At 43.4% G+C, this 24932-nt stretch overlaps 2 protein-coding genes across 2 annotated transcripts; both read left to right on the top strand.

Moving 5' to 3' along the window:
* Positions 1-395: 395 nt before the first annotated feature.
* On the top strand, positions 396-6649 carry gpsm1a (G protein signaling modulator 1a). The gene is made up of 4 exons (XM_030359841.1): positions 396-600; positions 1414-1790; positions 2929-3105; positions 4812-6649. The coding sequence occupies exons 2-4, from the start codon at positions 1476-1478 to the stop codon at positions 4896-4898; spliced, it is 579 nt and encodes a 192-aa protein (XP_030215701.1). The 5' UTR covers positions 396-600; positions 1414-1475; the 3' UTR covers positions 4899-6649.
* An 857-nt stretch (positions 6650-7506) lies between these two features.
* On the top strand, positions 7507-20794 carry qsox2 (quiescin Q6 sulfhydryl oxidase 2). The gene is made up of 12 exons (XM_030359045.1): positions 7507-7881; positions 8876-8976; positions 9273-9321; positions 12039-12144; positions 13308-13398; positions 13630-13775; positions 13895-14041; positions 14225-14354; positions 14445-14567; positions 16582-16732; positions 17220-17408; positions 18899-20794. Exons 1-12 carry the CDS (start codon positions 7641-7643, stop codon positions 19408-19410), a joined length of 1986 nt encoding a protein of 661 aa, XP_030214905.1. The 5' UTR covers positions 7507-7640; the 3' UTR covers positions 19411-20794.
* The last annotated feature ends 4138 nt before the right edge of the window (positions 20795-24932 follow it).

The raw sequence follows: 24932 nt of genomic DNA, 5'->3' as shown, positions 1-24932 counted from the left end.
TGTGTGTGTGTGTGTGTGTGTGTGTGTGTGTGTGTGTGTGTGTGTGTCTGTGTGTGTGTGTGTGTAGGCAGGATTTGGGAGTCACTGTTGTTACTATAGTAACTGATGTAAAGGGAGTATCCCATCTCTCTCTCTCTCTCTCTCTCTCTCTCTCTCTCTCTCTCTCTCTCCCTCACACCCTCTCTATGTCTCTCTCTCTCTCTCTCTCTCTCTCTCTCTCTCTCTCTCTCTCTCTCTCTCTCTCTCTCTCTCTCTCTCTCTCTCTCTCTCTCTCTCTCTCTCTCTCTCTCTCTCTCTCTATCTCTCTCTCTACCCCCAGTTGCTCTCTCTATCCCTATTCTTTATGGCTTAATGAACACTATGTGTGTGTGTTTGTGTGTGTGTGTGTGTGTGTGTGTGTGTGTGTGTGTGTGTGTGTGTGTGTGTGTGTGTGTGTGTGTGTGTGTGTGTGTGTGTGTGTGTGTGTGTGTGTGTGTGTGTGTGTGTGGAATACCCTACCTCAGTAGAGTTGCAGACTCGCCCCTGAGCACAGAGACTACAACAAGAAGCGAAGAGGAGGAAAAGTGAAGCAAAGAGGCTCCAGATTCACAACAGAAAAAGGTACCGATTATTTCTTTATCGTTAATGAAGAATTGATGAAGCAACAGAAACTGTTGAAGCTTTATTTACGGTGGAGCCTGCTCTAAAAACTCACTAGGATATGATGGAGAGTAACTTATAACAGCTGTGTGTTCTTTTGGTTTTGAAGGTTTGATACATTACTGTTTAAATGTCTTTCTGGGTTGACTAAAATATTCCCAGTGATGCCTGCTTCGGTCACACATCCGTGATTGTCCTTTTGTCCTGGTAATGGGATTTGTCCTGTATTGTGGCTGACCTAGTTTCTACTGGAGTAGACTGTGGCTGATACTGGGCAGCGTCTGGTGTCCTGCGCTAGACACATGTCATTGAACTGGGCGGCTCCCAGTTTCCAACAGTATTAGACAGTGATTAGACTGGGTAGCTCCCAGTTGCCAAAAGTATTGGAATCTGATGATACCAGGCAGCTCCCAATGTCCAACAGCAGACAACTCCTGTTATACTGTTGTCCTACCTAAAGAAGATGTGTTCCCTCCCATACTGTTGATATGTTGGGAGAAATTTACAATGCATCCACATTCAATCTAGGTCGCTAGACTATTTATTTAGCCCCTGTGTGCTAAAGAACTCTGCTACAGTAAATGGAAATGAGTGCATGCATGGAGGTGGATTATCTTCTACTCAGTGCTATGTTTATGCTTCCAAAACATTATGGATACTGCCATTTACTAAGGCTTTTAGTAAATATACCACACATTACTGTATGGTATTTTTCTGTTGGCCAAAACTTAACCTGTACTTTGCTCACTTCTGCTGCCATCATTTCCTGCCTAGGTTAAGCCCCGCCCTCTGATGAAAACATAACCATTGACCTCCCAGATTTCTACGCTGCTTTGATGGCAGAAAAGGCACCTCCCCCGACAAACTCCTCGTCCTCAACCACCTCCCCCTCCTCCCATCACAACGGAAGGGTGTTGTCAATGAGTCCCACCCCCCACAGGGACACTGGTTCAGCCGCACCTGTAGGACCTTCATCCTGTAGTCCCAGAACGAGCACCTCGCCGCGCTCCCCACTGCGTCACATCCTCAGTCTGGCCTCTAGATCTGGGACGGGATGTCCTTCCACCAAAGCACCCAGCGCCACAAGTCCGAGGATCGCGCCCAAGCATTCAGAGTCCAATGGGCCCAGAATACGTACTTTCAGCAACAAGGTAACAGAACCACATGTATCTGTCTGAGCTGCCTGAGCTAGGATTGCTCATAGGTTGGCTTGGGCATCGAGAGCCCAGAATAACACCCAGACTTAAACTACCACCATCCAGACACTCACAATAGTCAAGGGCCTGGTGGTCTACCGCTAGTGTTAGAAGATGAATGGGCTGGATCATATATTTTACACATTATAAACTACAACACTGTTAACAGCATCTCCAAGCGGCCTTTTCCTCGTTGTTCTGCACCTTAATGCTTAGTCCCTTTGTACTTCCTCGTGGTCGCTCCTCTCTCCTAGTTCTGCTCCTTATGGTCTCTCCTCTCTCCTTGTTGGTCTCCTCCTAATGGTCTGTCATCTCTCCTTGTTCTCCTCCTAGTGGTCTCTCGTCTCCTAGTGCTCTCTCCTTGTTGTTCTCCTCCTAGTGGTCTCTCCCCTCTCCTTGTTGTTCTGCTCCTCGCAGTCTCTCCTCACTTATTTTTATGCTCCTAGTGATCTCTCCTCTCTCTTTTCTCCTTTTTCTGCTGCTAGTGGTCTCTCCTCTCTCCTTGTTCTGATCCTGGTGGTTTGTCCTCTCTCCTTGTTGTCCTGCTCTTACTGGTCTCTCCTCTCTCGTCTCTCCTTGTTCTGCTCCTAGTTGTCTCTCCTCTCTCCTTGTGGTTCTCCTGGTGCTCTGACCTCTCATTGTGGTTCTCCTGGTGCTCTCTCCTCTCTCCTTGTGGTTCTCCTGGTGCTCTGACCTCTCATTGTGGTTCTCCTGGTGCTCTCTCCTCTCTCCTTGCTGTTCTCCTGGTGCTCTGACCTCTCCTTGCTGTTCTCCTGGTGCTCTCTCCTCTCTCCTTGCTTTTTTTCCTGGTGCTCTCTCCTCTCTCCTTGCTGTACTCCTGGTGCTCTGACCTCTCCTTGCTGTTCTCCTGGTGCTCTCTCCTCTCTCCTTGCTGTTCTCCTGGTGCTCTGACCTCTCCTTGCTGTTCTCCTGGTGCTCTCTCCTCTCTCCTTGCTGTTCTCCTGGTGCTCTCTCCTCTCTCCTTGCTGTTCTCCTGGTGCTCTCTCCTCTCTCCTTGCTGTTCTCCTGGTGCTCTGACCTCTCCTTGCTGTTCTGCTGGTGCTCTGACCTCTCCTTGCTGCTCTGCTGGTAGGCTAGAAGGAGTGTGAAGGAGGTGTCCCACTCTCAGACCGAGGAGCTGCTGGATCTGATCGCGGAGGCTCAGCGGCAGAGGATGGAGGATCAGAGGGCTCCGGGGCCGGCCGTTGTGTGTGGGTCGTGCTGTCTGGACACCAGCCAAGACTTCTACAACATGCTGATCCACTACCAGGTGCTCAACACAAACCACCTTAAAGAGTGCTGGCACCGCGCCACTCTAACTCTGTTATATCATATCATTTCTACCCATTCTCACGGAAATACATGACACTCACGTCATTTAATCGATTTATTCATGATCTGGGACATGTAATTTCAGTTTCCAATTTCAAATTTCTAACAATATGACAGCTTTTGGCCACCTGTTTCTACTTTCACCTTTGATTCTGAGAAATTGTGACAATTCACGGATATATTTTATGCAGATGCGCTGCTCTGTAGGCAAACCGCGACGGAAAAATGTAGCTGCTTCACCTCTTCTTTTTAGAATGAGTTAGAAATTTGTGCTTTTGGCACGAAAAAATTCAAATTACGTTTCCCAGATCACGAATGAATAGATAAAATGACGTGACGTGACAGAGAGGAGATATATCTCCGTGAGACTGGGTTGATCATTTATTGTTTACCTACACCTGCTCCACGTTTGTCGATAGGCCTATGTGCCAAATACTCCGACCACTAAATTTGCAGTCAGCAAATCACACGTCACATCACTAACAATTACTGATTGAAAGCTGACTGTCTTACATTTGACATTTACATTAATTTTCGGCGTTCAAGTTTTGTATATATAATCTTATTTATGTAGGACTAAGGATGCCAAAGCAGTAAGGGTCAAGCAGGACTGGGCCCTACCTAGAAAGAATTGTCTGCTCGTCTTGAATTGCTGTGATTTTGCTGCCATTTAAACCATGCAATTCATCAAACGTAAAATCCAACAATTTGTGCCGTTTAATGACATGAAAATGTTTAATAATTATTTAGCTGGTTAGTTAGTCAGTTTGTTAATTTTTTATTCAGTTGTATTGTCCTCAGGGGGGAATTATTTTCCACAAAACTTTACATCAGAGAGAAACCAGCAATGCACTTCCCACACATCATCACACACACACAAACAGACAAAAAATGTAGCTCACAAGGACAACTTACAACAGACATATCATCACACAACACCTGGACAGTAACAATACATAAAGCATAACACAGCAGCGCAAAATAGTGACATTCCGAAAAACCATAAGAACAAAAGACCATGTGCACTAGTTCCCTTTGCAAGTCCCCGTGTTTAGGGTTGCTATGGCTACGGGGCCCAGGTTTGGGCCAAAACGGGCCTTTTGGGGCTTCAGGATCCCGTACCTTGGCCGATAGGGCAGTACGATGAGGCAATGTATGTTACGGCCTTACAGTTGAGCTCTGAGAAGTTGGGAATGGGGGGAATTGAGACCTGTTATCTTGGCAGCAGTGTTGTTTCTGTCATGGGTTTGACTCGGTTTGAACATTTTAAAGAAACAGGGGGATAAGTAGACCCGGTGGGGTGGACAATACTAGATTATATGACATAGACTGAATTAGATCATGGTAAAGTAGCAAATGGGGTCCATTCATCACACATGGGAGATGCAGTCAAACAGCCTAGAAACCAAAATTAAAATTTTTTTATTCTAGATGTTATTCATTCAAATGTTTATTTGTATATTTCGATATGTTTGCTCGCATAATAGATACACACAACATAACAGTTATTTTCTTCTGTTCTGTGTGTGTGTGTGTGTGTGTGTGTGTGTGTGTGTGTGTGTGTGTGTGTGTGTGTGTGTGTGTGTGTGTGTGTGTGTGTGTGTGTGTGTGTGTGTGTGTGTGTGTGTGTGTTTGTGTGTGTAGTCTAGGAGGATGGAGGACCAGAGATGTTGGATGCCAGATACGGATGAAGGTCCCAACCCGGTTTCTGACAGTCAGGAAGAGGGCTAGAGACACAAACACACACACACATATGCAAACACACAAGCACAAACACACACACACACACACACACACACACACACACACACACACACACACACACACACACACACACACACACACACACACACACACACACACACACACACACACACACACACACACAACATCATCCAAAACTAAGGTAATCCTTTATGACAGTGATATTTTGTCGAACTTCATTCAATTTAGTTGTGGTGGTTAATGTAGTAAAAAACGTATGGTTCCAATCTTGCCAGCAGCCAAGTTGCTTTGGCTATCTTGACCTTAGAATAAATGCAGTCTGCTTGTTTCGCTCTGTTACATATTCACAAACATAAAGGTTCACTCAGTGTGTATTGGGGCAATATATGTTATTAATTATACTGTATGAAAATAATGAGTATAGTTCATCCCTCTACTGCTACTGGCCTAAGGGGTGATTCCAAACACAGCTCTCATTGGTTGCATTTCATATTCTGTCAACACTGGGTTGGATAAAATATGATGAACATGTGACACAGCTCAAACTAAAAGGTTTCAAAGCTATTCAAGCTATATACCCAGGAGTATCAAATGCCTATGTCACCAATGGCTGCTATACACTCTAATAATGCATGTCTCCATGTCTTTTCTACCTGAGGCTTCTAATTGGGAAAATTTTACTTTTGGTTTGGATTTAAATATTTCTATCATACATGCTTGAATTAGCCGTACAGCAACCTAACACACAGGCATGTAGGCCTTCAACAAAGTGTCCATTGCACTCAGCTGCTGAATATGGTGGTGCTTATTGAATATGCTTGTTGTTAAAAGAACAACGAAAATGGCTGGTGGTGTAAGAGACTCCGCCCCTTCAGACCCTCAGACCTTTCTGAAGTTCCTCAGACCTTTCTGAAGAACTTCAGACCTTCGTGGAGATCCTCAGACCTGCCTTGAGACCCTCATGTGCCTGCCTGGAGACCCTCAGATCTTCCTCGAGACTCTCAGACCTTTCTTAAGACCCTCAGACCTTCTTGGAGACCCACAGACCTGCCTGGATCCAGTGAGAGAAGAACAACATGAGAGATGAGCCCCCCCCCCCCAACTTGTCCCCCCAAGATAAGCAGGAAAGGACAAGTGCTGTACTGCTCTCTTTTTAAATAACATAATTCTTATTTGATTTAGTATGGATGGTGCATATGTTTACTTTAAAACAGCTTAATTTAAATAAGCTAAATAATGCATGTCAAGGTAACAGGCTCATTCTTTTCGGTTTCCATAAACTTAAACTCCATGCATATTTCTGATAAACAATGCACAGCCGACTTTACAAGTGGTGGGTGGTTATTTCCGTAGAGAGACTTCTTGAATTGCCTGAGTTTATCCATTAGGCTTCCTTCCTTCAGGCAGCCTACAGCCTGCCTGATATTCACCATAAAGCCTACAGCCATGGACTGCTCCCTGTTGACTGCCTCTTCCACTGAATGACATGTTGGTCTAATGGCGGCCTGTGAAGAGACATCGACTTGAAACATGACTGATTTGGGGAGCTTGTTAACACAAAACGACACATTAGGCCTACTGTTTGATTATTGGAACATTGTAGATGTATCTTCACAATTTCACTTGAAACATGATGTTGTTGGAGAAGTCATTGTCATTTTCTTTAATTATATGGTCAATAAATGTGAATTATCTGTTATAAATAACAAATGTAATTTAAAAAGTGACAAAATACACTAAAGGTTGACATCAAATAAGATATGTTATGAATTTTTGTGTATACATTTTTGTAACTTTGAAAGAATTGATTTTGCTAGTAGGCAATATAGCAGCTACATAGGGAGTTCTTAAGAGATTTGCAAATTGCAAGTGAATATTCCAAGTTGCAAAATTAAGCAATTATCTAGATTGATATTGCTAGACCAATTTTCCAATATCTGCAAGAGGATTAATTATTAAATAATTAATATTTTAGTCACGGTGACCTATTAACAAACTCGTGGACAGAATGCATTAACAATTTTTTGAATGACAACTTGTATGAATGAATGCAGTGGCGAAGTCACGCCCCTTCCGGTAGAGCCGATGGGACCGATGAGATCGAAAAATATGTATGGGTTTCAATGGAGAAAAATTAATTATCTTCTGGTCCCAGTCTTTATATGCCCCGGATTACACATATGTTGTTTGTGGATTTAAATGATAATTTTTCATGGCAAGAGTTTGACCGTTTATTGTGCAACTATGTGCCGTCACGCTACCTGCGACTGGCGTGGACAAGAGCGACGATATCCCCATCGGCATAACTGAAGCTCTCCACATGCCCTAATTTATAATGATTTTCACCTCTTTCGATGCTTTTATCCTTCCCTTGGGAAAAAACCTAACATTATCAAACTTCTTCACGAAAATGTTAAGTTGTCTTTGCATTTAAATTCACAAACAACAGATGTGTAATCCGGGGCATATAAAGACTGGGACCAGAAAATAATTACTTTCTCTCCATTGAAACCCATTCATATTTTTCGATCTCATCGGTCCCATGGTGGGGGGGTGAACGCACTTCCTTGTTGTTATTTCACTGCGCTGATTTGCGCAGAGAATGCGTTTGCTTTTACGCACCTTATAGACGTCATCCACGCGTCACACCACGTAGCAACAGCTGTTCCCATGTAGTCGCACCGCTAGTAATGATATTCAAGCCGAACACACATTGTCCTCCGTAAAATTCGCCGTTCAACGATACGAATGGCAGGGGGTTTTCTGCTCAGCGTGGTGGTCCTGTGCTTCCTAACGTGCGGTGCGGCGGCGGGGACCGCTCGCCTCTACACCGAGGATGACCCGCTGGTCCTCCTGGGCAGCGGCAGCCTGAAGCGATCCGTGAGCAGCAACTCCTCCTCGGCCTGGCTGGTCCAGTTCTACTCCTCCTGGTGTGGACACTGCATCCAGTTCTCCTCTACGTGGAAGGCTTTAGCCCACGACGTCCAAGGTGGGTTGTGTTATTGTGTACCGTCAAAACAAGCCTTCTTTAACCCCATTGAGAAGCTAGATGTAAGCTCTTTAAACACACACACGTTTTCCTTGGGAGCTAATGTTATGCGTGTAATCAGCTAGCATCCACATTATCTTTACACGTTATATTTACAAGGACTTATTCTTTCATCCTAGACTTAGATCCACATCAGATGACCGTAGCTGGCGTGCTTTGGAGATGAGCTAGCTTCTCCGGTTCACCAGATACATAATGTAGTTATTTAGACAATAAGAGGCATCATTAACATTCCCCAGGGCTGTTACGATTAGCTTATCATCAATATGCAAGTTATCAGTTAGTTAGTCAGCACCATCACCTGTTACAGACTTAGATCCATATCAGATGTCCGTAGCTGGTTTGCTTTGGAGAAGAGCTAGCTTCTCGGGTTCACCAGAGACATAATGTAGTTATATAGACAATAAGAGGCCTTATTTGGAAATTTTTAATTAATCTTGAACAGCTGGTAGACTGGCCCTCTCAGATTGTTCTTCTTTATTGTATTTGTGTTCTTTCAGAATAAAGTGAATGTCGTTCTATTGTTTTTTTAATGTAACGTTACACAATATCAGTATTCTGCTGTGCAGTGTCAGTTTCTTGACCTGTAGAGCGAACCTGTTGAAGAGCTTTTCTATCACTGAGACAGTCCCCAATAAGCACACCTGGAGGTAAATGTGGACACAAATAATTTAAGGGAGCTGGTTGTCAGTACAACAGCTGTGTTACAGAACCTGTACTGTGCAGGAAACAATAGAGTTTGTGTGGGTTGGAGTGGTTTTACAATCACGGACTGACTCCCATTTCCTCAGTAATGTAAGAGGACCATTAATCAATACTGTCCAATAGCAACATGGAAGGGAAACCAATAGTGCACAATATAATATAGTGTATCTTATCCTGATCCCAGGAGCTTTTGTCGCACCATTACCAGGTTTAACACTTTTCCCAACAGACTGGGACACCATTATTCATATTGCTGTGGTGGACTGCGCCCAGGATGACAACTTTGACATCTGCAAGGAATATGGAGTAAGCTTCTACCCTACCTTCAGAGTAAGTAATTGTAGTTAACTTCACCTTTCTGTAACACCTTCTCAATATGTATAGTGTTCACATCTACCCTACTTTCAGAGTATGTAAAAATAGGGAATGTGTACGACTCTCGAAGGATGCTCTATATAAAAGACAATGCTCCATCCATTTATATTTAGCACGTATTGATACCCTAGCATCAGAGTGTGTGTTATAAATGTCCTCTTCTACCGTCATGTATAGCATGGAGTTATGCTGCTTGGATGTGAGTGTTGGTTGTTGTTAAATAACCGACTATGTCTGAACCTTCTCTGCAGTACTTTGGAGCACATGCATCCCCTGCTGACTTGGGAAAGACGTATAGAGGTGAAATTTCCTTCCTCATCTAACTACTCAAGAAATCATTGTTAAAGTGTAATTCCGGCGAAAATTGAGCCCAGGGTCTTTGTTTTGACATGTAAACCCATCAAATAAGCAGATATGCAGATACTTTTTTCATTGAAAATCGAGTATAGAGTTCAGTGTTTCCCCTAGAATTTTTTTTAGGGCCGGTGGTAAGAGCTGATAGTGTGATTTTTTTATACATTTTTCACGGGATGCTAGAGTATTTGTTGGTTATTTCCATGTAAAACACTTGCTTAGCCATCACAAGTTGATAATGATTCAATAAACACGTTATTAACAATAAACTAATTTTATTTACAATACAATTTTTGGTGGTGCTGTCACACTAAATTTGTACCGGCTGCCAAATTTGTACCGGGCGCGTCATCCATATGTAATCCATTCCAAACCTGCCTGCAACAGATGATCGCGTCGTCCGTTGCCGGGCAGGTTTCAAAAAACATTCGCGCTCATGTTGCCAAAGACGAAATAACATAGTACAGTTAACGGATCGCTAGATAACACTTGTTTTTACTTTATATTTGTATTGTATTTCATTTTTTAATCAAATTTAGCTAGTAAACTGAGTGTTTAAAGCGGGTTTCAAAAAAAATTTGCGCTCATGTTGCCAAAGACGAAATAACATAATACAGAAAACGAATCGCTAGATAACACTTGTTTTTACTTCATATTTGTATTGTATTTCATTGTTTAATCAAATTTAGCAAATAAACTGAGTGTTTAAAGCAGGTCAATGACGAAATAGCGCAATACAGATAACGGATCGCTAGATAGAAGGTTCGCGAATGTTCGTGAACCTTTCACGTCATTCGAAAGGTTCTAATCATCTGATCATCTGTTGCCGGGCAGGTTTGGAATGGATTACGTATTGATGACGCGCCCGGTACAAATTTGTCAGCCGGTACAAATTTAGTGTGACAGTGACATGCTAATGATGATATAATTTAATGCTGTCAGATTGTCCGTTATGATGGGGCATAATCTGCGCACGCGCGACACCGCATTATTTTATTTTTTTTTCATTTTTTCATTTTTTCATTTTTTTTTTTTTCATTTTTTCATTTTTTTTTTTTTTCATTTTTTTTTTTTGGCCTGTTGTTGGCCTGGCGGGGGCGCTCGTTGGCCTGGCGGCCCGCCAGGCCTGAACAATGGTAGGGGAAACACTGGAGTTTGCCCGGTGCAATGTTTGTCCTCCATGTTATTGGCTAGGAGCACAGCGAACGATTCAAAATCGGCATTCTTTTTAACCACTTATATAGCTCAAAATAGCACCACACCTCTGCAGTAGCATGATTTGGGTCCCTACACATAAAACGAAGCATCAACCATTTAGTTAAAGAAGAATGTTTTCCAAGTCTGTGCCTCACCGGTAGCTCCATGTTTCTTATTTGATGGTCTTACATGCCAAATCAAAGACCCTGGGTTAAATTTTCACTGGAATTACACTTTAACCAGCCCGTCTCTTTCCAACACGCAGCGACGACCACAGAGACGGGAAGGGGTGGGAAGTTTTATTCACATGGTGTGTTCTCAAAAAGCAGAACACAGATACTTCTGTCACAACCATCCGGATACAGCTGATTCACCACATACATACATACACAAGAGCATGGTCTTGGTTTGTAGAGACTCAACACACTTTCGGACTTCCTTATGTAAGATTAAATAAAGGATGTAAATATCTTAAGACGACCGTCCTGCGAACGGGATCTTTAACAATGCAAAAATAACTTCAAGACTGCAAACCGACATGTTGATGTTAACCAATACCTGTTGATAAATCATGTATAGATTTGATCAAATGGGATTTGATTAATTTAGCACGCCTGTCCCGTCCTCCCTTTACCAAACTTCTGTGGTAAAATCAGATTACGTTTTGTAGTAGTCTGTTTATTCAGCCTTAAAGGAAAATTCTGGTATTTTGAACATTGAGCCCCTTTCTGGTTTGTCTAGGATGAAATGGAGTGGTTATCACCGAAATGTTGAATATTGGTGTGGGTGTCCCGGGTATTTGGCTAATTTCGAATCGCCCCTGGCTGCTTCACAACGACTGGCTATGGGCCTTCACAAACCTGTCCTTAAAACACCCCTAAGCGTTCGTTTTCAGAAATGTGAAATTCATCGAGTGGTTAGTGGTGTTCGTTGATGTTCCTAATCAAGTATCGTAGCAAAATACAGTTTATGTTGTGTTTTATTTGGCATTTTGTGAATCCATTGAAACCGAACCAGAAACGGAAAGGGGAGCTGGTTGTAGTCTTTTCGCTCGGTTCTCTGTATCAACACTAGGGCTAGAACCGAGCAACAAGACAAAATGCCAAATAAAACACGGCAGAAACTGTTATTTCGCTACGATACTTGATTAGGAACATCAGCGAACACCACTAACCACTCGATGAGTTTACATTTTCTGAAAACTAACTTTTAGGGTTGTTTTAAGGACAGGTTTGTGAATGCCCATAGCCAGCCATTGTGAAACCGCCAGGGGCGATTCAAAATTAGCCAAATACCCGAGACAGGACCAATATTCAACATTTCGGTGTTAACCACTCTATTTCATCCTAGACAAACCAGAAAGAGGGCTCAATGTTCAAAATACCGGAATTGTCCTTTAACCAAACTAAGCTTTGCATATTCGTCTGGCCATCGGCCGGTCTGTCCTATTCGTCTGCTTCGTCTAGGTGCTGATAGAGGAGTGCAGACATTGAGAGAGTTGATGATCAATTTCCTCCAGAACCACACCAGGCTTGGGAAGCCCGACCACTGTCCACCGTTGGAACCCTTCAAGTAAGACCCGCTCACACCAGCACCACGACACAAACCCTCTGGAGTATCCCAAGAGAAGTGCACGATACGCAACACGCTGCGAAACCAGCAGCCCTCAGTCTCACATAGGCGGTATCTTAGAGACAGATAGAAATTGGGTTATGCTTGCATGTTTTTACCTGATGTGTTATATTTCAAAGAAGAAAAGCTTATTCTAGAACAAAGCACAGTTATAAATAAATGGTAATGTTGTGGCATGTCGTGCTGTTTTCCTCTTGGAAATCAAACAGTTTGATCACAGTTAGTCTCTTAATTCTTTATTTTCTTACTTATTTGGCTGCGTCACTTCGGTTGGCCGTTTTGAGTATTCAAATTCAAATCAGTGAAACAAACGTTTATAAACAACGATACACCATTAATTAAACAATAACGGCTGTACTGCAGACACCGCAACACGCCACCAACAAGACATCTAAACAAACACCAAAACAAAACCACCACATCAGTCCACTAAAAATACATCAACACCGCACACCATGCCATGAGCTTAAATAACCCCTTTACTTGTAAAATACTAGCACTTAACAAGATTGCAACAATAAAGAGCACCCCTTCAAAATCTTCGTCCCAGAAATTATGTTACAACTCTGGCATTGGCCTCCGCGTTTCTAATGGTACAGTGACATGCTAATGCTTCGAGAATCAGTTGATGAACATTAAATTAGGTAACAATTTTGTGTGTGTGTGTGTGTGTGTGTGTGTGTGTGTGTGTGTGTGTGTGTGTGTGTGTGTGTGTGTGTGTGTGTGTGTGTGTGTGTTATTCAGTTTGGTAAATCCCACGTTGTGTAACAACCTGGCTGATGGAACATGGCAGGACTACGTTAATATGCTTGTGAGACAGGTTGTTATTAAGATCTCCTCTATTTACTGGATGTACTAATAGGGTTACGTCTGCGTTCCATTGAAATCTCATGTTGGTTCCGGGCATTAGTCAGAGGCCTATATTTCTCCGGTCTGATCAATTCTGTTTCCAGGAACACAACAATGGTACAAGCTAAACTTTACATTTTGAGATGGACTCTGCAACAATAATGACCCTTATATTTGAATGATTCTCAAGTGGCCATGGTGTAAGCGGGATGAGACTTTATCTTTTTCTTGTCTGTCTGTGCTTCTGTCTGTAGTCTGCGCGACCTGCTTCCTCTCTTGGGTCAAAAGTCAGCCCACTACACTGCCATTATCATTGAGCATCCAACTTCGTACGTAGGACGAGAGGTAACACATCCACTCCCACATGCACATGTGATACTTGATACTTGATTATCAATGTAGCTTGCAAATCTAAAAAACACATACACATTATAAATATTACCCACGGATGAAAAGAAATCCATAGCAAAACACACTCACCGTCAACACACTTGATGGGTCATCAAAAGCAAAAGCTACAACACTTGTCATCCTGTCCGTACGTACAGTACTCTTTACCCTTCTATTTATCCGCAGGTAATACTGGACCTGTCGAAGTACACTGGGATTGTAGTGAGAAGAGCTTTGTCTACAGACACCCCCCTAGTGGATAAACTGAAGATCACAGCCTTCCCATCAGCCTACTTGCTACATCCCAATGGAACACACACCCACCTGCACTTGTGAGCGCACACACACACACACACACACACACACACACACACACACACACACACACACACACACACACACACACACACTATTTCAGTAGACCCAATACAATACCTGTTCGCTCATCTAGGTATATGCAGCTGCGTTTCTTCTTCACGTCCTTCCTGAGAGGGTTGCAAGGAGTTCAGCGCAGACAGACTAAGGACCACAGCGCCCCCAACCACATGGGGGCGCTGTCTGAGCATCACAGCACTGATCCCTGGAGGGAGTTTGACAGGTGAGACTTGAGCACATCCTAATCATACTGTCCAGAGAGTCTGCTCCAGTCTGTGTTTGTTAGATTTGTGCTGTTATTAGTCCAGGAAATGCATTGTCTTTAAATGCTTCTCTCTCTGTTTAATCTATCCGTGTCTTCCTGTCCGTCTGCCTTGTCCATCCATCTGTCTGTTGGTCTCTCCAGCTCCAAAGTGTACATGGCTGACTTGGAGTCCGCCCTGCACTACCTGCTGAGAGTTGAGCTGGCTACCCACAATACTCTGGGAGGGGAGGAGCTCAAGACATTCAAAAGCGTTGTGACAGTGATTGCTAAGGTACCCTCCATCCTTTGTGTGCGTCAAACACTTTTGTTCAATTTGTGCCTGGGTTGTTTAATGTGTGTGGGTGTGTGTGTGTGTGTGAAGCTGTATCCAGGGAGGGCCTCTGTGCAGAAGGTGATGGAGAACCTACTGGATTGGCTGGTGAGGTTACCACTGGAGAGCATCCCATACCAGGCCATCCTAGACCTGGTGGACGACAAGATGAGGGTCAGTAGTGACAAGCCCTTTACCTTCTAACTTCCGAGGAAACACGCAAAAACAGTCATCCAGTAGAGACGTCATTTATTTATTTTAGGATTTTCAATAGCGATGTATTTTACGGCATGTAGTTTATGTAGTTGACTACATCGCTCTCTCTGGACAACACACTGACTGCCCCCCTTCCCTATGCTGATTCTGAACATGACCATGTGTGGCAGAAGGAAGGGTTGCGTTGGTTTTTCCAACGAGAATAAATACTCTAATGTCCGAAATACCAAAAATTGAAGAGAATTGAAGAGTTTTTTTGTTTTTCTATTCATTGAGATGTTGAACTGTCTGTGATAGTCTCCACCAATATGCACCAATGGTAAGTCAGTTGATGGTGTATTATACAGTCTGTGGTAAGTCAGTTGAAGCTGTATTATATACAGTCTGTGGTAAGTCAGTTGTAGCTGTATTATATACAGTCTGTGGTAAGTCAGTTGTAGCTGTATTATATACAGTCTGTGGTAAGTCAGTTGATGGTGTATTATACAGTCTGTGGTAAGTCAGTTGATGGTGTATTATACAGTCTGTGGTAAGTCAGTTGAAGCTGTATTATATACAGTCTGTGGTAAGTCAGTTGATGGTGTATTATACAGTCTGTGGTAAGTCAGTTGTAGCTGTATTATATACAGTCTGTGGTAAGTCAGTTGAAGCTGTATTATATACAGTCTGTGGTAAGTCAGTTGATGGTGTATTATACAGTCTGTGGTAAGTCAGTTGAAGCTGTATTATATACAGTCTGTGGTAAGTCAGTTGTAGCTGTATTATATACAGTGGTACACCCACACTAGAGCTCCAATGGCCACATAATTCTTTACCTGCTTTTAACTGTTAGTCCCAGCTAGTGGGACACACTTCTATACACCAATTTGAATGATGAATAATTTAAATGAGGCTTTTGGTTAGTGAAAGGTACTCTGTAATTGGCCTGTTGTGTAGCAATATGGCCCTGACGATGGCTCTATAGAGAGGAGGGCTACTGTCTGACCATATTCCTTGGCAGGAAAACACCGCTAGACACAAGGGACTCATAGCAGGGACCCGTCTTCAGTTCCAAACATCACATCGCCCTAATTACGAGCGTGTATAACTGTTGAATATCCAATATCTTACTAATAATATAAAAGACACTTTCAACCCTTAAGCTATCTGATGGGGGGACATACCATACACCTATAATGTGTATTGTTACGTTATATAGTTTCAACATGCCTTCAAAATGCTTATACAATTATTGTTAGTATGATTGTTTTGACCATGGTTGGTAGCGTAACATTATCCCCTGTAAACGACCCCACATAACATTATCTACAGCTGTAAACTGGCCCATATAACATTATCTACAGCTGTAAACTAGCCCATATAACATTATCTACAGCTGTAAACTGGCCCATGTAACATTATCTACAGCTGTGAACTAGCCCATATAACATTATCTACAGCTGTAAACTGGCCCATATAACATTATCTACAGCTGTAAACTAGCCCACATAACATTATCTACAGCTGTAAACTAGCCCACATAACATTATCTACAGCTGTGAATAGGAGGTAGATAAGGCTAGGGCAGGGCTAAGACGCTTGTACAATCTTGACTTGAAAAATGATCTTGCTCATCGCATTTAATTGTGCAATGAAGTATGCAATTGGCTCAGTCAATATGAGCATTACAGAAACTCAGGAACTCAGAAATTATTGCTTACTCTGCTTTTGAATTTAAACTGGGCGAAAATGGATACCAATTATGTTTTGTGTTTAGCAGTTAGCTGATGAGAGAATAAATGATATGAGAATGAAACCCTTTGAAGTGGTGACTGCTGAATTAAAAAATAATCGACTGGCTTTTTGAAGCCAACATTAAGTATGAGTTTGTCCTTTGAGCAAAGACCCTTGGTGTGGCACCTACTGTCACGCCACACGTTGAGGTTTGAATGAGGATATTCTTTTAACTAGCGTTCCTCTACTGTCTCCCCAGATCTCCAGTCTGTCCCTGGGGGCGGAGGTTCGCTGGGTTGGTTGCCAGGGCAGCAGGCCAGGGCTCCGAGGCTACCCCTGCTCTCTGTGGACATTGTTCCACATGCTAACGGTGCAGTACGATGCTAGCCCAAAGTTGCTGGCCGGTACAGGTACAGGTACACACACACACACACACACACACACACACACACACACACACACACACACACACACACACACACACACACACACACACACACACACACACACACACACACACACACACACACACACACACACACACACACACACACACACACACACACACACACACACACAGTGCATTGGTGATATTGTGGTCGCACAAACCACCGGTTTGAAAACATCAAGCATCTGTGATGGAAGGGGGGGCTTCCTGTATGTTTTCTACAAATCATGCTTGTATAATTTTTCTGTCCTCTACTGCTGTAGGGGTGATAATATGAGTAGTAGCACACCTGCAGAGATCTCCATCTGAAGGCTCCAGCTCTTCACCAGAGAATTCCTTTCCCGCCCCAACACAAAACAACAAGAAGGCTTTCTGGGCACTTCAGGCTGTTTTTAGTGGATATGTTTGTTGTAATCATGAAACACGTATTGCGTGGTACTGTGTCCCAGCTCTAGAGGGTGATCCCGCGGCCGTCCTGAACGCCATGCGGGGCTACATCGGGACGTTCTTCGGCTGTGAGCAGTGTGGCCGTCACTTTGAGGAGATGGCCGCCCAGTCCCTGGACCAGGTCAAGACCACGGAGGATGCCGTGATCTGGCTCTGGTCCAAACACAACCAGGTCAACAGCAGACTGGCCGGTACGCACACAAACTACCACACACACACACACACGCACAGACCCACACATGCGCACACACACAAAATCTCAAAAACATAACGTAAGGCATTTCTACACTGCCAAGCCGGTATTGTCGCGGCTTGAAACACCCTAAAATGTCACTGTATTGCCTGTGTAAAACCGAGGGGGTATATTCCGTGGTTCGTCGGAGTAGGCGGGACTACGCAAGGAGAGTAGACCTCTTCAGAATCGTTTGCAAAGTTTTTTAGTTTTTTTTTATTCAAGCCAATTGTATGTAAGAATGACTTGCTGCAAACGCGATTAAATATTTACAATGGCAAAAAAACGCCACCATATTTTTTTTATTTTGCTGACCACATATTATTTATCTCCAGTTAGAACTACTCATGTTGATATTGCTGCGTTGTAGAGAAAACCTAGCAACACCTCTACCCTGGTGGTCCCACCCCTGCTACCATGAAGCCGTCTAATCGCATCTACATGAATGTCAAACCCCCAATATGTCTAGGGTTCGAGAGGGGAAATTGGGGTGCAAAATCAGGCCGGTATATTACCGCGGCCAGTGTAAACACGCGGACCATGCCGGGAAAAGGGCGGGCATTTTTGTCAGTGTAAAAACGACTATAGACTCATACAGCAGCTCCCACACTGGTTGTATCACCCTCTCCACTAAGCAAGGCAGGTTTCTTAGATGCTTTTACTGATTGGCTCCAGGAGGAAGCCACTAAGATCGATCACAGCCAATCCCTATTGCATTGTTCTGTCCTGCAGGTTTCTTGTTAATGTTTGGCCACTCTTTAAAATAACTGCTTGTAGTTCATTAAAGGTGAGAGCTAAGAGCTCACATTTGGGCGGAATTTGTTAGAAAGGCCACAGCCATCCGATATCTATTAGTGAGTGAAATGCTCTGTGGGAACGTCTGTTTTGGTCGACTGCGCGCCTACCTCTGTATGATACTATTTATATTTAGACCACCCTCACCTCATTGCTTACCCATCAGGGCATCTCTTCCTTGATTGGTTCCTTGATTGATTATTTGAAGTGGTTGGTTGGGCAGTTTGAAGCGGTGATTATGACTGGATTGGTTTATTTGTTAAAAGATGTGAAACAGCGTAACGTGTGAAATATATTTCCGAGTAAAAAAAAACAAAAGGTCATCTTTTGTGGTGGGACTAAATATAAAAAGGCTGTGTAATGTCATCCACTCTGACTTTGTGACGTAATCACAAAAACTGAGCTGACAGAGATAAAACATTTTATTGGTTGTAATGTCTTTACAGAGAACCAAACACCCTGTTTGAGCAAGTAGTAGTTTTTAAGTATAGATTTGAGCTCATGTATACATTCTAACCTATGATTTCCAACCTTTTTGCATGTTGGTTCAGATTTGGACCAGGATCCATCCACAGCACTACATGTATCCCACTCCATCCCTTTCCTTCTAACATAAGTCATGATGGGGTTCCCTTTAACATGCGTGTCTTGCAGGTTCCCTCAGTGACGACCCGGTGTTCCCCAAATCGCCCTGGCCCAGCCCCGCCCTCTGCCCCGCCTGCCACCAGGAGAAGGAGGGCGTCCACACGTGGAACGAGGAGCAGGTCCTGGCCTTCCTCCGACAACACTACGGAGCCGGCAACCTCTCTCCTCGCTACCTCCCCGAGCCTCAACGCCACCTGCCCACCCCCCCTCTGGCGCCTCCCCAGGCTCCCCAGAAACCCCAGGGCGCAGTCCAGGCCCTGCAGCAGCAGCAGCAGCAGCAGCAGCAGCAGCAGCCCACCCCCAGGGCGACGGCGGTGGTGCTGAACGGGGGGGGAGCCAAGGGGGCCCAGATCCGGCTCCACTCCGGCTCCGGAGGGTGGATCCTGGGCTTCACCAGCGTTGACATGAGCCTGTGTCTGGTCCTGTACGTCTGCTCCTGCCTGATGCTCATGCTGCTCTTCTTCTTCTTCAAGATCCGCTCGAGACGCTGGAAGCTCAAGAACGGCCGGCTCCACGTGTAACCCGGACCGGACTTTGGGGTTGGTTGACACCCAGATCGGACATGGTTTTTGGTATATATATTTCTTGGACAGGAGGATGAGGTTTCTTTAGTAATGCATCGACGCCCTCCACAGAGCTCTCAGGACTGCGTTTGGTTTACTTCACCGCACCACACGCGTCATCCAAGCAGACGTTGTCACAGATCTCCGGGGGTCAGTGGATACGACAACAGGGAGAATCAACATGGAGACTTTTGAAACACCATTTAGTTGACAGAGCTTTATGTGTGTTGGACTGTGGGCCTGAGCGAAGGGCTTTTGCCTGGTCTCGGTTGTGTTGAACTAAAGTGGAACTTTTTCTTGAGAGGAGAATAAACTGCCATCCACTTCACACGCCTGATTGTTTTTAGATGAGCCGTATTCAGTTGGCAGGGCGCCACAGCCGCCGCCGCAGCATCACGGCTGACCAGGGACCAGCTCACAATGTGCCATAGATTGATAAAACACAACCGCTAACTGGCTACAAAGTGCAAAGTCTTCTTTCTGTTGGCATTGCAGCTTTTTGTTAGGTATTACAGCAGGGTTCATATAACTTGAATCAAATGATGATTGATCCCATTATGTTCCTAATTCTTATTCTTACATTCTGTATAGGATCACGTCAAACAGGATTTGTAAACCTCAATGTAGCTGTTTTCAAGGGAAGCTAACAGAAAATATACAGAAGATAAAACACTATAGAATAGCTCTATAGAACTGACTGTATTTTGTATTGCATAGAACCAGATCAGAGCCATTTCGTTTACAAAAGTCTCAGTTTTTGTATCGTTTTACATTTCGGGCAAGTCCAGCAACCGATCATGAGATGAAATGGTCGTTCTCCTTAGATCTTCTATCTAACCAGGACCACAGTCAGTTCTATAGCTCTTGAACAAGCATTATTCAACCTCTGCTTTGCTGACTTTTTAAATTTACTTTACAGTAATCCAGCATGTAGTTGTTTTCATAGAAACCCTCGGTGAAGCAGGTATTTGTGCAAATGGTCTTATTTTCCAAAAATATCTGAGTCAGTCCTTTTGAACAGAGTCAACCTATTTCAGGATCGTGTTTTTTTTTTGTTTTTGTTATCAACTTGAAATGTGTTTGTTTGACGGTTTGAGGTTTGAAGAGCCTCCATGATACCTTTCTATAAATTAACTGGAGTTTATTTTTGAGTGTAAGCATAGAAACCTGCTAAATATTAACTAAAGTGCATTTGTATGACAACGTCTTAATGATCTTAAGTTTTCTTAGTTTTTCCTTCTGTAATCAGTTGAGTGTAGATTTGTAAATTAAGGTTTTGTTATCTAAATAAATGTGTGAACTCATGTTTTTATATTTTTATGGATTAAAGAATATGCTTTGAGACCCATCCCCAAAGGTTCAGAAAGTTACCAGTTACCAATTGACAACATAGGATTGGAAAATATTTGATATATAATATAAGAAATCTGCATTATACTGAATTTAGTCAAGTTATTTTTTTTTATGAGTGGAATATCAGAAAAGAGTTCTATATAATATACCCTTTTAATTAATTAATCTAGCCTCAATGACCTGTCATGTTTACAGTTGTGGTTAAAGGGAACATTTAGGGTCAAATATAATGAGGATTCTACACCCAACTGAACGCTAGGTTAACTACATCATTTCAATCACCTACACAATAACTAGAGTAAACAAAATGTCGACACCCCAATACTGGTGTAGCTACACCCCAACTGTGCTCATCTGTAGGATAGAGCCACCCTGGGAAACCAATGCCTTAATTCAGGTGAACTCAAGGTTAGGTGCACCCTGTCCAACACTAGTGTACCTGCACCCCAACACTAGGTTACCTTCCCTTTAATACTAGGGTACCTGCACACTAACCCTGTTCAACACTAGGGTACCTTCACCCTAACCCTGTTCAACGGTACACGCACACTAACCCTGTCCAACACTAGGGTACCTTCACCCTAACCCTGTTCAACGGTACACGCACACTAACCCTGTCCAACACTAGGGTACCTTCACCCTAACCCTGTTCAACGGTACACGCACACTAACCCTGTCCAACACTAGGGTACCTTCACCCTAACCCTGTTCAACGGTACACGCACACTAACCCTGTCCAACACTAGGGTACCTTCACACTAACCCTGTTCAACGGTACACGCACACTAACCCTGTCCAACACTAGGGTACCTTCACACTAACCCTGTTCAACGGTACACGCACACTAACCCTGTCCAACACTAGGGTACCTTCACCCTAACCCTGTTCAACGGTACACGCACACTAACCCTGTCCAACACTAGGGTACCTTCACCCTAACCCTGTTCAACGGTACACGCACACTAACCCTGTCCAACACTAGGGTACCTTCACCCTAACCCTGTTCAACGGTACACGCACACTAAACCTGTCCAACACTAGGGTACCTTCACACTAACCCTGTCCAACACTAGGGTACTTTCACCCTAACCTTGTTCAACGGTAAACGCACATTAACCCTGTCCAACACTAGGGTACCTTCACCCTAACCCTGTTCAACGGTACACGCACATTAACCCTGTCCAACACTATGGTACCTTCACCCTAACCCTGTTCAACGGTAGACGCACCCTAACCCTAGCCCCTCAATTAAAAAATGTTGGTTAATATCTCAAGTATGATGGCAGTTGTGCGCAAGTCTTGGGGGATAGGGCGTTTCACTTGCTTAGGAAACATTTATTTTGACCAATCAACTTCCAGAAGACAGGGATCTGTAAGCAGCAAATTGGCTGTAAGCAGTAAAAATAAGGTTTTCAATCAACACCTCATGGACCAGCCACTAAACATATTTAAATCACCTTGTGAAAGCTTCTTCCACTCTCTTAAATGAGTTTCCTTTGGTAGAATATCTCTGTAACTCAACAGAAATTAACGTGTAACTCATCCCCTTGCAGTTTCTGGTTTTCGGCCAAAGGTCTAAGATGACCTTCCCTCTCAACTTGTTCAACACCAGGGTACTTTTAGACCCTAACCCTGTCCAACCCTAGAGTACCTTTGACCCTAATCCTGTTGAACATTAAGTATGTGGTCCTACAACCCAATTTATGTCATAACAAGGTTGCCTACACCCTAACTTGGGTCAATACTGGGGTAACTAGACCTATAGTTTCAGTACACTATGGTATGAATGCCCTAATTCAGATCAATATATGGGTATCCACACCTTAATACTAGCCAGCACAATGGATCAATCAGGACAAATATCGTATGGGTGATCAAACAATCGTAGACTTCTCTCCTGGCTTTACTCATATAAAGGTTACAATTATCATTTATCATCTAGTTCCTTTTACCGATTAGATTCATGCATTTTAAAAATTCATGGTTTTCACTTGACGTTCCATCCTTAGTAACAAGGCTTTCTTCTGCAGCCTGCCAGTTCTTTGTACCGCGTCTGTTTAGCCAAAAATTGCCGGATAGGTGTTGTTCAATCGGATGCGCTAACCGACGAGGAGACAATACTTGGTTTTGCTCCATCTGAGAAAGGAAACACAGAGAGGAGCTGAGTGGGGATTTGTGCTGTTAGACTTGCCGTACCATGGGGAGGTCAAAGACGGGCGAACCTTCAAAGAACACCCATCCCTGCAGCAAACATTTCATCAAAGGTAGGTAAACAATGAATATTTCAGGTATTGTATTTTGAGTCTTCATATCTTTATGTTATCGTTCTGACAGAGTATTCGTGTATATAGGCCTACTAATGAGGCTGGTACTGAGGATGGATCACATGGGCCCGAAACCCTTGCACTTTGTTCACATACTTAGTATTTGTTCTTTTGTGAGGCGATCTAAATATTGTGGCATATTCAGACAGAAGATTGACAGGTCTGCATGATGTTGTAATTTTGTTTTCCCCTCCAGCTCTCTGCGGACCAGACAACAATGAATAACAGTTCTGTTTTGAGAAATAACATCTTGTATTGGCGATTCACTGATATTTTGTCCACAAAATCGACACTGACCAACACACATTGATTCCTAAAGACTGTAGGGCTGTATTGTTCACATATTATGCAGGCACGCACAAGCTTAATGCTTTTCGGCAGAATCAGTTCAAGGTAGTAATTCTGCCAAATGATATTGATAATGAATGTTTAAGTGAATCCAGGAGAGACGGCTGCCAGGGTTTTTATCTCCCAGACTGGTATTGTTCCTTAAGGCTTGGGTAGGCATTTGGAGAAACCAGCTAGTGTAAGTTAGATTTTGAAAGCATCCAACTGAAAAAACGTCCCGCTCCCCTTCAGCCATCCCTCCAAAGCCACTCAACCAAAACACATGACAACACATCTCTCTAGCTGTAGCGATAGGTCTGCCTGGCCCTGTGGAAGACTCCAGTCATGCGCAGTGAGGGTACTGGCAGAATGCGAGAAAGTAGCCGGGTAGGTAGACAGACAGGTTGGCTATCCAATCATTTCATTCGGGCTGAATGAAATGATTGGATAGCATCATTCTTTGACGTGATCATGCTGTTATCAGACTTTATTCTTTGCTGTCTGGATGTCAGCATGATTTTCAACAAATATGACAAAAAAAAAAAAAAAATTGCCTACCCTCGCTTTAAGTGAAAATGTTTACTTTCAGGTCTAACAAGTTTACTGAGGTATTTTTCAAATAAATACAAAATTATTTCCTGAATTGGCATTGCAATACATCTATTGAAACATCGATAAGAATATCCTCCAAATAACAATGAGGAGTTAAGCTGGTCCTGTTCCAGATAACCAAGGGCATCCTTTCCAGTGACAGAGCAAAGTGACCAACACAGGGAGATAACCAAGGAAGAGTGGGATGAAGAATAGGGGAGGATTACATTACTGTGCTATGGCATTTCAGTTCACTATGTCTCACATCTGACCAAACTTCTGATTCATAGTCTTTCATGTTTGTATCATGTAATGTATACCAATGAAGAGCTTATTTTATTGTTTTGTTGTTTTTGTTATTTCAAACCTTGTTGTGTTGGATACCGATTGATACCCACAGCTGTGAAACAACAACAAACAAACCAACAGACTTTGTTTGCTTTTTCTCTCAGCCTTTTCTGTCTGCATGTCTGTCTGCCTGTGTACCTTTGTGTCTGTCTGCCTATCTGTCTTCCCCTGTACATCTGATATTATACAGTAATATATGGTTATGAAAGCTGAGCCTGCAACATTTCCTTGTGTGAAATGTCCTGGGCGTGTTTATGTGAGTGTGTGTGCGCTCATGCACTGGCCAGTGCCCGCTCTATATTTTGTGTGTGTGTGTGTGTGCGTATGGGGCGGGGATATGGGTACAGCTCCTAGCTGGCAAAGAGACGCAGTATGCACACTATGTACGCAGCATGCCAACTCAGCTTCAACACTGCAATGCAGCGCTGTGCATTTTAACGCACACACACAGACACACACTCACACACGCACACAGACGCACACACACACACACACACACACAGCTCACAAAAACACGTACACACACACACACACACA

The sequence above is a fragment of the Gadus morhua genome, chromosome 6 (genome assembly GCF_902167405.1).
Source record: "Gadus morhua chromosome 6, gadMor3.0, whole genome shotgun sequence".
NCBI lineage: Eukaryota > Metazoa > Chordata > Actinopteri > Gadiformes > Gadidae > Gadus > Gadus morhua.
The sequence above is the reverse complement of the archived record's forward strand: the minus strand, read 5'-3'. Positions and strand labels throughout refer to the sequence as shown.